Here is a 14,241-nt window from a genome sequence, read left to right on the forward strand (position 1 = left end):
GGGAGCAGCGCAGGCACCCCTGCATTTGTAGCAAGAACAGAGTAGCAGCGGTCCTGAGAGATAGATTCAGAATTGTTCTGCACGGTCTGATTTGGAGCTGTCCTTGCAGAGAAACACCGGGAGCCGTATCTTATTTCCTAGTCTCGGAGACCAGCTGAGATGCAGCAGTAGAACCCAGCAGTGCGGACAGCTTACTTTAAGCAGCGCCCGATGGGAAGCTGGCTTGTTTGTTCTGAGCTCTTTCCTCCCTCTTGGGGCGCAGAGGGCTCTGCGGGGACTCCCACAGTGGAGTCCTAGGCTGCAGCTGCCTCTGAGAATAGGAGACCGTCTTTAATGTTCTCCTGACGTTGATAACGAGGCCAAGGGTCCTGTGAGAAGGTCAGGACATGTGGCCGGAAGTGGTGCCTTGTTGGCTTGCGCGTGGCTTCCTCGCGCTGACCGCTTTTCTTTCCTTTTCCACACGTTGGCACGTGTGGGACAGCAGGTGTGAGCACACATGTCCCCCCCACTCCCCCGTCACCTCTCATTGGTGGCCACGTCTGAGAGAGGCAGTCCCTAGTTCTGCCGGTTCTGCCGTGACGTAAGCGTCTAAGGAAACAGCTAAGTGTCCTTTCCGCCTTCTCTTTAGACTTCATCCCGTGAAGCCGATGAACGCGGCAGCCACCAAGGTCGCTCTCTCCAGCTCGGGAACTGCCACCGTCATCAGTGAGAACTTGGTCAACGAAGCCATGATGAAGGTATGTCTTCTCCAGAAGGAGGCAGGTTAGTTAGGGATCTAGAAAACCCGCTGTCAGAGTCACCATGACATACATCTCCCGGGGCAGCAGGTAACGCCAGGGGTGACTTAACCACACGTCTCGGTCTTTGGATGATCTTTGGAAGCCCCTACACTTTCCAGGGGATACTTACTTTTCCCCTCATAGTTCTTGGGCTGTCGTTGAATTTTGTTGTGTGTCAAGCAACATGATTGACACCAGTACTCTTTTTAATGAGAAGAAAATGTCACCCACCCTCCAGCCCATGCAAATCAGATATTCTCATTTTTCCCACGTGTCCTTTCTTATCTTTTGGCAAGAATATAAAATTCTCGCAGTTGTCATCATTGCGCAGATAGACTTTTTTGTAACTTTGTTCTGAAGTAATTTCAAACTTTAAAAAAGTTGCAAGAATAGCACAAAGAGCTCCTGTATACTTTCATCCCAATTCACCAACCGTTGACATTTCACCAGATTTGCTTTATCACCCTCACCCTCTCCTACTCCGTTCTCTCTTTGTAGCTACGTATATATTTTTTTCTGAATTATTTGAGAGTAAGCTGCACACGTCATGCTCCTTTTACCCCTAAATACTTAAGTGCGTAATTCCTAAGAATGAAGGCGTTTATCAAAATGAAGAAATTGAACGTGGATGCCTCGCTACTTTCTCATCTGCAGTCCGTATTTCACCTTCACCAGTTTTCCCAGTAGTGCCCTTTCTTGTCTGTCTGTTCTCCGGTCCAGGGTCACTCAGTGCCTCGGTCCAGGGTCACTCAGTGCCTCGTCTCGGGAGTCTCCCTTATTCTGGCATAGTTCCTTGGCCTCTTTTGTCTTTCAAGACATTGACCTTTTTCAGAGTTTCAGTCAGTCGTTTGGTAGGACTTTCCTCAGTTTGGATTTGTCTGATGTCTCCCTGCAGTTTGGTAGAGGCTGGGCATTCTTGGCAGGAATTAACTAGAGGGATAACGTGCCCTTTCCAGTGCGTTGTGTAAAGAGCCCGTGACACCAGCCTGTGCTGTTAGTGGGGTGTTAACTCTGATGATCACTTAGGTTAGGTGGTGTCCACTGGGCTCTTCAGTGCAAAGTTGCTAGTTTTCCCCTTTACAGTTAGTGAGAAATGTGTGGGGAGTTCGTTTCAGACCGTGTAAGCCTCCTGCCCCTTATCAGCCTTCTGCAGGCCTCAGTTTCCACTGACGAACGTGGTGGTAGCAAAATGATCGTTCTCCAGCTCCATCACCTGCGTGGAAACACTCTGAAATCCTCTTTTTCACTTAGTATCATATCGTAAACACTTTTGCATGTTGCTACTTAATTATTCTTTGAAACGGTTATGCCAGTCTTTACTTATTCACTCCCCGGTTAGTGGATATTTAGCTTGTTTTCTATTTTTTCAATATGAATAACACTGTCGTCAATAATTTCTCGCATAGAACTTGTCCCTTCTTGCAGGTGATTTCCGTAAGCTAAATTCCCAGGAAGACTATTGCTGGATGAGAAGATCTCTGCTCTTTAAAAAACTTGAGTGGCTAACACTAAAAAAACCCAACTCCTCCCCTTAAAACCAAAACCAATCCCCCCAGATGATCTCTGCTGGAGAGTATCCTCATCCTGCCCTTTCTGATTCTAAAATCAGAGGGATTCAGATGTGTTATGTTTCAGACATGTGGACAGGAATTTCCTAACCCACCCCTGGGGATCGCAGTTGGGAGACATAAACTTTGTTTCTATTTTACTGCAAGCATCTAGAAGTTACATTCAGTCATAGATTTTAGGGTCCCAGGGACTCCAGTACGTCAAATAGTTTTTGTGTTTTTAAAATAAAACTTTTGCTCACGTCTCCTTCACTCCTGCAAGCGTTTTGCAAGTGCCAGGCGGTGGCTGATACCTACGGCTCTGTTGCCGCTTTGCCTCCAGGGGCTGCGCTGAAGGTACACTCAAAGCTGGAGATTTTGGGGTCGAGAGACTGAGTAGTAATAACGACCTGCTGCTGAAAACAAGTTAGCATCTTCCGGCCGTCTTGCCTTCTCTTCCCTGTTGTCCATGCTGACGGGGCATCACTGTTAAGCATCATTCTCAAAATGATCAGCTGTAGCCAGAACTGTGTACCTACGATGCTTTAGCCCAAAGCCTAAAGGTGGACCCTAACTTCGCCAGCCTAGCCTGGCTGGCTTCTGTGGTTGTGTAGAAGGGGCAGCACTTGTCCTCTTGGAGTTAATGATATTTACCGGGAAGCTGGGCAAAAGAACAGCATAGACGGGACCATCATGAAAACTAGAGTCATTTAGCAGCCCCCTCGCCCCGTCCCCTCTTCCGTTTACTGTGGCATGCAGCTTGGCTCCGAAGAGAAGCAAACACCTAGCTTTCGGGAAGTGAGCAAGACCCTTGGTTCCCATTCTGCTTACTCTTTTTTTTTTTTTTTTTAACATCTTTATTGGAGTATAATTGCTTTACAATGGTGTGTTAGTTTCTGCTTTATAACAAAATGAATCAGTTATACATATACATATGTTCCCATATCTCTTCCCTCTTGCGTCTCCCTCTCTCCCACCCTATCCCACCCCTCTAGGTGGTCACAAAGCACCAAGCTGATCTCCCTGTGCTATGCAGCTGCTTCCCACTAGCTATCTATTTTACGTTTGGTAGTGTATATATGTCCATGCCACTCTCTCACTTTGTCACAGCTTACCCTTCCCCCTCCCTGTGTCCTGAAGTCCATTCTCTAGTAGGTCTGTGTCTTTATTCCCGTCTTGCCCCTAGGTTCTTCATGACCTTTTTTTTTTTTTTTTCTTAGATTCCATATATATGTGTTAGCATATGGTATTTGTTTTTCTCTTTCTGACTTACTTCACTCTGTATGACAGACTCTAGGTCCATCCACCTCACTACAAATAACTCAATTTCGTTTCTTTTTATGGCTGAGTAATATTCCATTGTATATATGTGCCACATCGTCTTTATCCATTCATCTGTTGATGGACACTTAGGTTGCTTCCATGCCCTGGCTGTTGTAAATAGAGCTGCAATGAACATTTTGGGACATGACTCTCTTTGAATTATGGTTTTCTCAGGGTATATGCCCAGTAGTGGGATTGCTGGGTCATATGGTAGTTCTATTTTAGTTTTCTAAAGAACCTCCATACTGTTCTCCATAGTGGCTCTATCAATTTACATTCCCAACAACAGTGCAAGAGTGTTCCCTTTTCTCCACACCCTCTCCAGCATTTATTGTTTCTAGATTTTTTGATGATGGCCATTCTGACCGGTGTGAGATGATATCTCATTGTAGTTTTGATTTGCATTTCTCTAATGATTAATGATGTTGAGCATTCTTTCATGTGTTTGTTGGCAATCTGTATATCTTCTTTGGAGAAATGTCTATTTAGGTCTTCTGCCCATTTTTGGATTGGGTTGTTTGTTTTTTTGAGATTGAGCTGCATGAGCTGCTTGTAAATTTTGGAGATTAATCCTTTGTCAGTTGCTTCATTGGCAAATATTTTCTCCCATTCTGAGGGTTGTCTTTTGGTCTTGTTTATGGTTTCCTTTGGTGTGCAAAAGCTTTTAAGTTTCATTAGGTCCCATTTGTTTAATGTTTACTCTTCAAAGCTCATTTAATCAGGGGCTTATCTCCGCCCTGACTGAGAGTAACTTGCCTTAAAACAAAGGCAATGGCTGCTTATTCTACTCATGATTTGTAAGTTCCGCTGCTGCCCCCCTGCCTGGATGCCACAAAGCTGTTGGTCCTGGACCATACCTGGTAACTACTCTGAGTAAACATGGAAAGGTTCCTGGAGACGGCTATTGGCCGACCGTAGAATAGACGCTTTGTACTAAGGCATAAACAGTGCTTATAAAAATAACTACGCTTTGGAATGTTGCAAAGTGAGAGAGAGGCTAGGAAAAGAAATTGCATCGCTAAAGTTACGAAAAACCAGCTGAATCATTACTACAATGGCTTTTTTTGTTGTTGTTGTTATTGTTTTAGGGCCGCCATCTTTTATAGATGATTAAAACTAGGAATGTATTATTTATTCAGGTAGCTTCCACACTTCCATTTAAAAATAATAAGGCCAACTAGATCCAAAAATCATCTGTCATATTGTATGGGAACAGTTGGATACAAATCTGAATGTACGTCATTATTGGTACAGCTATGCGGGAAAAATCCAATGTAAAAATCCTGGAAGGAAATGTGTGACACTGGGCACTATTGTTTCTTGAATTAATGGGTATTTTCTTTGCACCTCTTCCTCTCCATGGTCATTACTCACTTTCTGTAATTGCTGGATTGCTTTTTAATTTTTTTAGTCATCACATGAATAGGAACTTCTAATGGTTTCAAAGTCCTGCATAGTTTCCTCTTTAGGTTACAGAATCCAAATCGAAGAGCTGTTTGAGAGTTTGTAGGAAGTACCTTAAGTGCGCATGCCTCTTCAGTTCTATGCATTTGTCTTAAGGAAACATTTAGGGATGTGACCAAAGATTTGTGGTCACGCATTTAAATAAATGTTATTATATAACTGTGAAAATTGAAACCAACCTAAATATCCAACAACAGAGAGATGGTTAAAATATAATGAAATTTAAAACATCCACTTAGGACTTCCCTGGTGGCGCAGTGGTTAAGAATCCGCCTGCCAATGCAGGGGACACGGGTTCGAGCCCTGGTCCGGGAAGATTGGTCCGCAGAGCAACTAAGCCCCTGCGCCACAATTACTGAGCCTGCGCTCTAGGGCCCGCGAGCCACAACTACTGAGCCTGCATGCCTAGAGCCCGTGCTCCACAACAAGAGAAGCCACCACAATGAGAAGCCCGCGCACCGCAAGAAAAAGTAGCCTCCGCTTGCCGCAACTAGAGAAAGCCCGCGCGCAGCAATGAAGACCCAACACCGCCAAAGATAAAACAAAGAAATAAAGAAATAAAATTAAACAAACAAAGAAAATCCATTTAAAAAGCAATTTTTCTAAAGTTTAATGATGGGAAAATGCTCACAAAATAATGATTTTCAAAAGCTATAAAACTGGATATTGTATGATGCTAAAGTTGTAAAACATATCATAAAGAAAACCCAGGAAGGGAATTCCCTGGCGGTCCAGTGGTTAGGACTTGACAGTTTCATTGCCGGGGCCCCGGGTTCAATCCCTGGTCAGGGAACTAAGATCCCACAAGCCGTGCAGTGTGACAAACAAACAAATAAACAAAAACAAATAAACCAAACCAAATAAAAAGCAACAACAACAAAAACCCACAAAACAAAAAAACAGGAAGAATAAGAAAGAAAGAGACCCCAGTGTTAGGTGTTGGAGCTATGGGTAATAATTTTTTCCCTCTTCTGGATTTGAGATTTTCTATGATAAGTAAATATTCCTTTTATAATTCAAACCAAAATCCTGTTATTTGGGGGGGGGGGAATTAATTTTAATTCATCTCCAGGGTCTGGTTCAGAGGTTACTCCATCTTTGAAGCTTGTCCTGATCACCCATGTAGCAATGGTCTCTTGTTTGTTCAGCAGCTGGAGCGTGTCATATCTCTCTGGACCCCGACACTCAGGTGAAGCCCCAGGTGTGTCAGACACTGTGGGGACCTGGCCCCTCCTCTCGAGGAGCACCTGCCTGCCCTTCCCTCCAGGTGTCAGCTGCTGCTTCTTTCTATCTCCCAAACTCTCTTGCAGAGCATCTTATGTAATCAATATTTTTGAATAAATATAATCCTTCTGTGACAGGGGTATAATCTAACACCCCTCGAGGATGTATTCTTGGCTGTTGTTTACAAAGACTACTTTCTTCCTTGATAGGACATGTAAACAGACACACCCTACTTGAAAGTGTCAGGCGCGTTTCTAAGCTAGTGTTGCCATCGCCCCCGTGCTGTTCTTTGCAGCCAGGACAAGACGGACGGGGTTTCTTTCGGGATTCTGACCGGTGTGCAGTCAGCTTGCGTCACTGCACTGAACAGGGCCTTCTCTTGTGTCGTGTCAGGGTTGACCCTGCTCTTGACGTAGCTGCTTCTTGAAGCAGGTGGTTCTGAGCCTTCCTCGGTGAAAGCGTTAGACCCTCACGACGGTGAAGCCGTGATTACCTCAGAGTTCCGCCGGCAAAACTGTCTTGAGGTTGCCCCGTGACCTCGTCTCTTTAAACTTATGAATCTGAGCCACAGATTTCAGGAAAAGTTAGCTTTGGGGTTTTTTCCCCTCTCACCGGAGACTTGGTACAGCGTGTTGCTTTATGTAATCCTTATCTTGCGTTTGCTCGTGGCTGGGGCCTGGGCAGTTTGCAGTCAGCCGCCAGTCATCCCAGATTGTAAACGTAACTCCGCGGGGCTCCCGCTCTGGTCAGGACGGGGCCGCTCAGCCACTGTGCCCAGGGGGGGCGCCATCGATGGCTGTGATGGTGGCCCTTGGCTTTGACTCTGCATAGTTTTGGGGAATGACTTACAGTGGGGTCTCCCAGTGTACCCTCCTAATCACCAGATCTCCTGAGCACAGCCGAGGCAGTAGCAGGCCTTCTGGGATGAACGGCCACGTGTTGTCTTGGGAGGACAGTGTCGCCTCCCGCACCGTCTGCCACTAGGGTTTCTTCACAGGTCACGTTAGCTTGGCGCTCAGCTCCACTTGGATATCTGGTTGTGCCAGCTCCAGGGTTCACAGGCCACCACCAGTCATGACATCTCTAAACCCCAAGCCCAGAGTCTAGTCCGGGGGTCTGCAGCCTGTGAGCTGGGTACGGTTTGTACGTTTTTAATAGGTCATAAAACAAAAAACCAAACCAAACCACAAAGACGAACATGCAGTCAAGGCCACCTGTGGCCTGCACAGCCTGAAATACTAACTCTTTGGCCCTTTCACAGAAAAGTTCATCCGTCATCAGTTTTCCACCGAAATCAAAGATGAATTCCCAGGACACTCAGATCACAGACTCAGTCACTAAAAGCTACCTCTTTTGTACTTCTTTAAGATGTTTGACTCCTTGACTGACTTTATCACTTTTCTCCCCCCACCTCCCCTCTCCAAAGAAATACAAGCCCTCGGAACCCGAGTTTGCTTATGCACAGCTGACCCACGACGAGCTAATCCAGCTGGTCCTCAAACAGAAGGAAGCGATAAGCAAGAAGGAGTGTCAGGTGCGCCAGCTGGAAGACTACATCGACAATCTGCTGGTCAGGGTCATGGAAGAGACCCCCAGCATCCTCCGGGTTCCCTCTCAGGTCGGCAGAAAAGCAGGAAAGATGTGAATCGCTTGCCTCCGGCACTGAGACTTTCGTGTGAGTTTGTTTCCGCCTGCTCCCAAGGCCGAGGACTCGGTGTGCCTGAGAGCCAGGGTCCGGGCTCCAAATCGCTATCTCCCTCGTGCGTTATCTGGCAACAGTCAATCCCACCCACAGAAGCCAGGTTAATTATTACAATGAATCTTTTATTGGACATTCCCAGGGTTTTATTTTCAAATGCCACTGTGCCTTTAACCAAGTTGTAAATATTTTATGCCTGACCCGAGACGTGGTCATTAGATCTGATCCTGGCCGAGAGGTTCAGATGGCGCTGGGGGTAATAATGTATTCTTAACATTGGGGTTTTCTTTCTTTAATATTGAGATTTTGAAGTACGTCTCCCCTAGTCATTAAAGCTTAGGGTGAGATGACAAGGACCAGGCAATTGGTGCGGTGCTGCACATACTTTCTTGGCTTTTGAGTAGCTCAGCTGTGGCGTTTTGGCTGCAGATGCTAAGTTTTGATACTATGTAAACCTACCCAGCTCCTCGGACTTGGTCTTTTGTTTTCGACTGGAGCAGAGGAGCTTAGGGTGCGCCTCCGAGCGTGCCTCTGAGATTTGGAACAAGCTGCCTTTTGCGGACATCAGCCTCCACTACTCTGTAGCCTTCAAGTGTGCTCTTTATCAACCAAGAGGGGCTGTCTGTGGAGGTACGGAAAGTAGACCAGGGCAACTAGAATCACTTGGCACTGGGGCAGTTGGTCAAAATCCCTCCTCTTGTGATCGCAGGGTCCCTGCTGGCTGGAGTGACCGAGTCAGTGCCTTGATTAGGGATCGGGTGACCCAAGCACTTGCTAAAACAGTCCCACCAGGTACGGAGCAGCTGCAGTGGCATCCCCTGGCCCTCCCCCATGTGCCGTCGCTCGGCTCCCCGGCTCCCTTGGCAGCTCTTCTTGGCATTTCCCTCCCCCACCCCTTGTTATAAAATTGCAAAGAGCAAGATGATACCTATTTTTAGATGGCTGTATTTTTTTAAACTAGATTAACATACTTTTTTTTTTTTTTTTAAACTAGGACACTTGCCCCCTTCTCAACTAATAGCACCAGTTCAGAGTCTTCAGGTAATTTCGTTGTTAGTAACCTGATATTGGAATTGGAATGTTTTCTGTATTACTCATTTTATTCTCCCAGTTGTGACAGAATCTCATCAAATCCCATCACCTCTCCTGGGGGAAGAATGTCACAGGCCAAGTGGGTGGGCAGGGGTTGAGATGAGAGCGGTTATTAAATGGAACTCTCTTCTATGTTCATTCTTGTTATATTGAAGTTGAGGCAAGATGATTGGCAGTGGAATCCCTTTTCAGGATCACGTTTGCTGCCGCGTTAGTTAATATCAGAGCACTTTAATCTGAAGGATGATACTGTAACTTGATTTAGCTAATTTGCTTTTAATTATCGATAGCTCTTTTATTTAATACCCTCCTGCAGTACTGGGGACCACTGTAAACTTCTCAGATGACTTGTATTTTTGTAGTGCTATGAGATTTATGTACATCCCTATAAAGAGAACTGGATATTCGCTTGAACTCTGCAGATGCACGTGTATATATTTGTTCTGCAATGTTTTTTACTTGATGTCAATGTACTTTGACGGTGATAACCCACGTGCACTGGGTGGCGGGAGCGCTGAGTGGTTTCTCCTCGGAAGAGCTGCTGTGGAGACCCGCATTCTTCCCGAGAGCTGGTTGTTGTGGAAAGATCTGCTGCTAGGACCTCGGGGATGGGACCCGGTCTCTGTTTGAGAGGAACGTCCGGGTGGAGGAGCAAATTCCTCTGCTCTGTATGCCACTCGAGAACTCTGGAGAATGAAGGACAATCTACTTCAAGGGTGTCTGGTTTCTACCACTGCTTGGAAAAAAATTCCCCAGGTAGCATTCCTGCACCTCTCAAGGTCACTGTTTAACACCTGTCCTTGAGGACTCTACTGTGAGGGAGAGCTCAGCTAGGAGAGCTGGAGCCTGCTCTGAGCTGTTCACAGGGGCAGGTGGACTGGAGGGCTGGAGCTCCTGCAGCCGGCGTGGGTCTGAGGGCTTACACCCAGCCGTCTATACCAGGAGAGCCTGAATTAGCCTCTAGCTGCTGAAAATGCTCACCAAACTGATGGGCCCTAGGAGGAGGCCGTGCTCTGCAGAAGCAGGAGCAGCTCTTTCTTGACCTTGCCTGGCTGACCCCCTAGAAGACCAGTCAGTACTTCAGGGAAGCATCCGATGAAATACCAAACACCTTGCAATGAACTTCAGTTGGAGGTCAGCGTCTGGAAGAAAATGTCAACCCTTTGCCCGGGTGTTTCATATCATCTCAGTCCTTGGCCTTTGACAGATGTCCTGCCCAACCCTTTTATTTCTTGTGTGTCGGCCTCCCCGGGTAACAGAATGGAGGAGCAGGAAAGTCTGTCCTTTGCCACACAAACAGCGTTGACCCTGAGTGGAGGGTACGTGCATGGTGAGTGGGATACGTGTGTGGTTTCCAGCTCTGCTAACAGTGGGGGCACGGAAGGGCACAGAGGGAGGAGGGTCCACGACACTCAGCCACCTGCCGGATTGAAGGCTAAAGGCAACCTGATGTTAAATTAGGCACGATCTTCCCTCCCTGTGCCCCTTCTTTTTTAGAACTGCTAACTAATGGTCCCTCAAGGCTGAAGGATCTGTTGCCTTAGGTGGGCGGAGAGCTTAACCTCCAGTTAAGCTTAACCTCCACACCAACCTCAACCCTGTGGTTTCTCAGTATCTATCATGTGAGCTGCTAACTTGACCTCTTCCTCCCTCTGACTGAAAGTTCACCCAGCATCTTTGGATTATAGAATTCTTATTTCCTGCTTTGTTACTTTGGGAATTTTGAATTTCTTTGCTTTTGTTTTTAAGAAGTAACCTAAAATTTCCTACAACACTAAATAAAATGGCACTACCTTTCAAAGATTTGTGTCTGTGGTGTCGTACGAGTGCAATAAGAATTTCTTCTGTCTTCTTGGAAAACCTTTCTTGGGGGTGTGACCGGCGTTTCTCACCCCATGAGGGTCTCTTGCCTGGATTCCTGCGGCTGCCACACTGTCTGGTGCCCAGGGGCCCCAATGCCCTTTCTCCTTTGGAGGTAGGGACATCTCTGACCCTTCCCTATGACATACCCCATATTTTGGCCTGGAAGGGACTATGGTGTTTACCAGCTGAACATGATTTGAATTTCCTGTCCTTAGTGCTACAGGCTGCCACCTTTTCCTTGGCAGTGGTCGCCTTCAGCTAATCACATGAACAAGGCCACTTTCTTGATTCCCTCCCCCATGCCACCCCGTACCTCCTCACCCCTGGCCCACTGATTCCCCAGAGAGTGACATCTTGACTTATGGAGCATGAGTTGAATTCACACTGGGTTCAGGAATGCCCAGATCAGTACCAGATCTAGGTTCCTGGTTCTATCAACTGAGTTCATTCATTTCTGAGTAGAGGGAATTCTGGCTGTAAAGGACTCTCCTCCTGAGCTCATTCTACCAATCTCCCACCCTTTCCTGATGAGGTGAGAGGTCTGCCTGCCTCAACCAAGGGTCCCAACCTCTCAAAAGGGAGGAGATGCTCTTTCTTAGAGATGAAGGTCACACTGTAGAGGCACAGAGGCAGGCAGCTCCCGTGAAGCCCCTGGGTGGGCTGGGGGGAGCTACCTGAAGGCCTCCCTGGTTTGGGTGAGGGGCCTGGTTACCCAGCCAGATGTGGACAGCGGGGCCACCGCATACAGTGATACAAAAGCGGCTTCTCTTGAAACAACAGCCTCCCAGATTTGCTTCAAACAAACAAAAAGCCCTCCAAGGAGAGTCTCTAAGGAAGGAATGTTTACACGAATGACCCCCAACTCTCCCCCAAGATTCATTTCCCTTGCTTTTGGAGGGGGCACCCTGCCCACCTCCCTGTGGAAAATGTCATTTACAGGGTACAGTTACCACCATGACTGTGGCCAAAGCGCTGGCAGCACACGCTCCCCTAGCCCTTGAACCCCATCTCGAAGCCGATGGAGCCCGTGCCCTGGGCTTCTCTTTGGGGTGTCATCTTTTGGCTTCTGCAGGCTTCCCCTCCTGGGAAGGCGGGTGCGATCACTTCCCATTCAAGTTCAAAGCTGGCTTAGCTGAACTCTGTGGGACCAGCGGATCCCAAAGCCACAGAATCTCCTGAGGGAGGATGTCCTCACTTAACCTTTTGACGTTTGACTCTTTTACACACCTGTATCCCAAGCCCTGGAAATAGTCACCCTGGTGACACTGACAAGCCCTCAGAGCTGAGAGAAAGCTGCTTCATTCTTGCATATCAGCTGCTCACTTCAGGCTGAAACTTGGTCGCAAAAGGAAGGCCTGTTTATTGAGTTCCTGCTTATTCACTAAGCGCTGCTGAGTACTATTTCCAATTCTCAAGGTAGATAATATCTCCATTATGCAGATGAAGAAATGGAGACTTTCAGAGGCATCAAAACTTAAGTTTGCCTGGGGTCCCACAGCAGGTAAAGAAAGGATTCGAACTCCTCACCTGTCCGACCTGGGGTTCTACAACAAGCGTCAACAAACTATGGCTTTGCTTTTGTTCATGTAACCCTCAAGCCAAGGAATTTTTGCCGGGAGTTCCCTGGCGGTCCAGGAGTTAGGACTCTGCACTTTCACTGCTGCGGCACCGGGATCAATCCCTGGTCAGGGAACTAAGACCTCAGAAGCCTCCCACAAGCTGTGTGGGGTACTGCCAAAACAAAAAAAAAGCACGATGATTTTTTTCCTTTTTTTTTTTTAATGTGGGATGAACAAGTGGCCGGAATGATGACCACAGTCAACAACACCTCACTGAACACTGGAGATTTTTACAGTTTAACAATTAAAGAATCAAAATAATATTTCATGACACATGGAAATTACATGAAATTCAAATTTCAGTGTCTACGCAATTTTATTGGAATACAGCAGTGCTTATTTAGGTAATTGTCTACAGCTGTTTCCACGTTGCAACAGCAGACTTGAGTGCTTAAAACAAAGACCTTCACGTCCACCAAACCTAAATATTTGCTCTCTGGCCCTTCACAGAAAAAGTTTGCTGACCCCCAGTCTAGGCCCCCAGACTAGGAGGCCCCACTCTCCTCTAGCCTTGGGGGTGGAGGAGATAATATTCTGAGTGACTTGAACTCCTGGAGGATGGGCAGGGAAAATGGAGGGCCTCAAGACAAGGCCCGACGAACCACGGCTCCGAGGAGGGAAGTTCCCTCTGAGGCGACTGTGCTCGTGCTCTAGGCCTGTGACCTCCTTCTCAGAGTTACCAGGTGCCTTTGTTCCTGGGAGATCAGGAAACCGAACACAGCGGGGCTCAGCCCAGGGGAGGGAAAGTGTATTGGGGTCACACAATAAACAACAGGAAAGGGGAAAGTGAATATGAGTGAGGGCAGGGACTTGGCACAAGGGTTTAGGAAGTCCTGGCCGTGCCCTGTACCGAGCCTGTGTCACCCTTGGGTGTCAGAGAAGAATCATTGTCTACTGAAGAGCTGAGGTGATGGGGACCCAGTCAGAAAGGCTCCAAGACTCATTGTGACGAGGAGAGGGGGTCCTCTGGGCTCAGAGTGAAACTGGGTTAGAGTCATCTGAGCTGGAAGGAGCCCAGGGAGAGGCCCTGAGAGCAGCCCAACTCCCACTGGTTACTCGCTCCAGATTAGAAATGATCCTGTCTCTGAGGAATCCCGTCTATGTGTTGCTTCTGATCGGCCCACCCAGGACAGGTGTCCACCGGAGCTGGACAGCCTTTCCAGAGTGTAGTAGGCGCTCCCAGGACACAGGGATGAGAAAGCCAGGTCACTCCCAGGGAGACTTGTAACAAAGACAGGTAGATCCCTAACACATATGCACATGTCACCAAGGGTCGACTGGCCGGGGGCTTCCTTCAGGCCACCAGTGCCCTCCTCTCTGGCCTCTTCTCTAGAAAGAACTCTGGCCGTAAGGTCAGTATTTCACATCTGGACCATGTCTGAGGCATCCTTTCCAATGGCCGCCCCTCCCCAGTAGCTTTCTGCTCTAATCCAGCCCATCCTGGGCACTCAGCATTCCAAAAGCCTACGTGCCAGATACCATGTGGGCTCCAGCCTTACAGACAAGAAGCATGGCTCCAGCTTCACAGGCTCAGGGAGGAGTAGGGGAGAGAGGTTGGAGGAACATCTGTTAAACAGATCATCATGGGCTTCCCTGGTGGTGCAGTGGTTAAGAATCTGCCTGCCAATGCA

The 14,241-nt window shown here is 47.5% G+C and overlaps 1 protein-coding gene across 5 annotated transcripts in view; it reads left to right on the forward strand.

The window, feature by feature from the left end:
* RAB11FIP1 (RAB11 family interacting protein 1) overlaps positions 1 to 10,929 on the forward strand; it is a 33,367-nt gene extending 22,438 nt beyond the window's left edge. For 3 of the 5 annotated variants that reach the window (XM_082444396.1, XM_082444400.1, XM_082444399.1), the window contains 2 exons: positions 629 to 737; positions 7,764 to 10,929. In XM_082444396.1, coding sequence (XP_082300522.1) covers positions 629 to 737; positions 7,764 to 7,982 — 328 coding nt within the window. In that variant the 3' untranslated portion in view covers positions 7,983 to 10,929. The remainder of the gene's footprint in view (positions 1 to 628; positions 738 to 7,763) is intronic. The other 2 variants (XM_082444398.1, XM_082444397.1) reach the window with 2 other exon arrangements.
* Positions 10,930 to 14,241: the final 3,312 nt, after the last annotated feature.

Source organism: Balaenoptera physalus (genome assembly GCF_965194825.1).
Source record: "Balaenoptera physalus genome assembly, chromosome: 21".
In the NCBI taxonomy this organism is placed as follows: domain Eukaryota; kingdom Metazoa; phylum Chordata; class Mammalia; order Artiodactyla; family Balaenopteridae; genus Balaenoptera; species Balaenoptera physalus.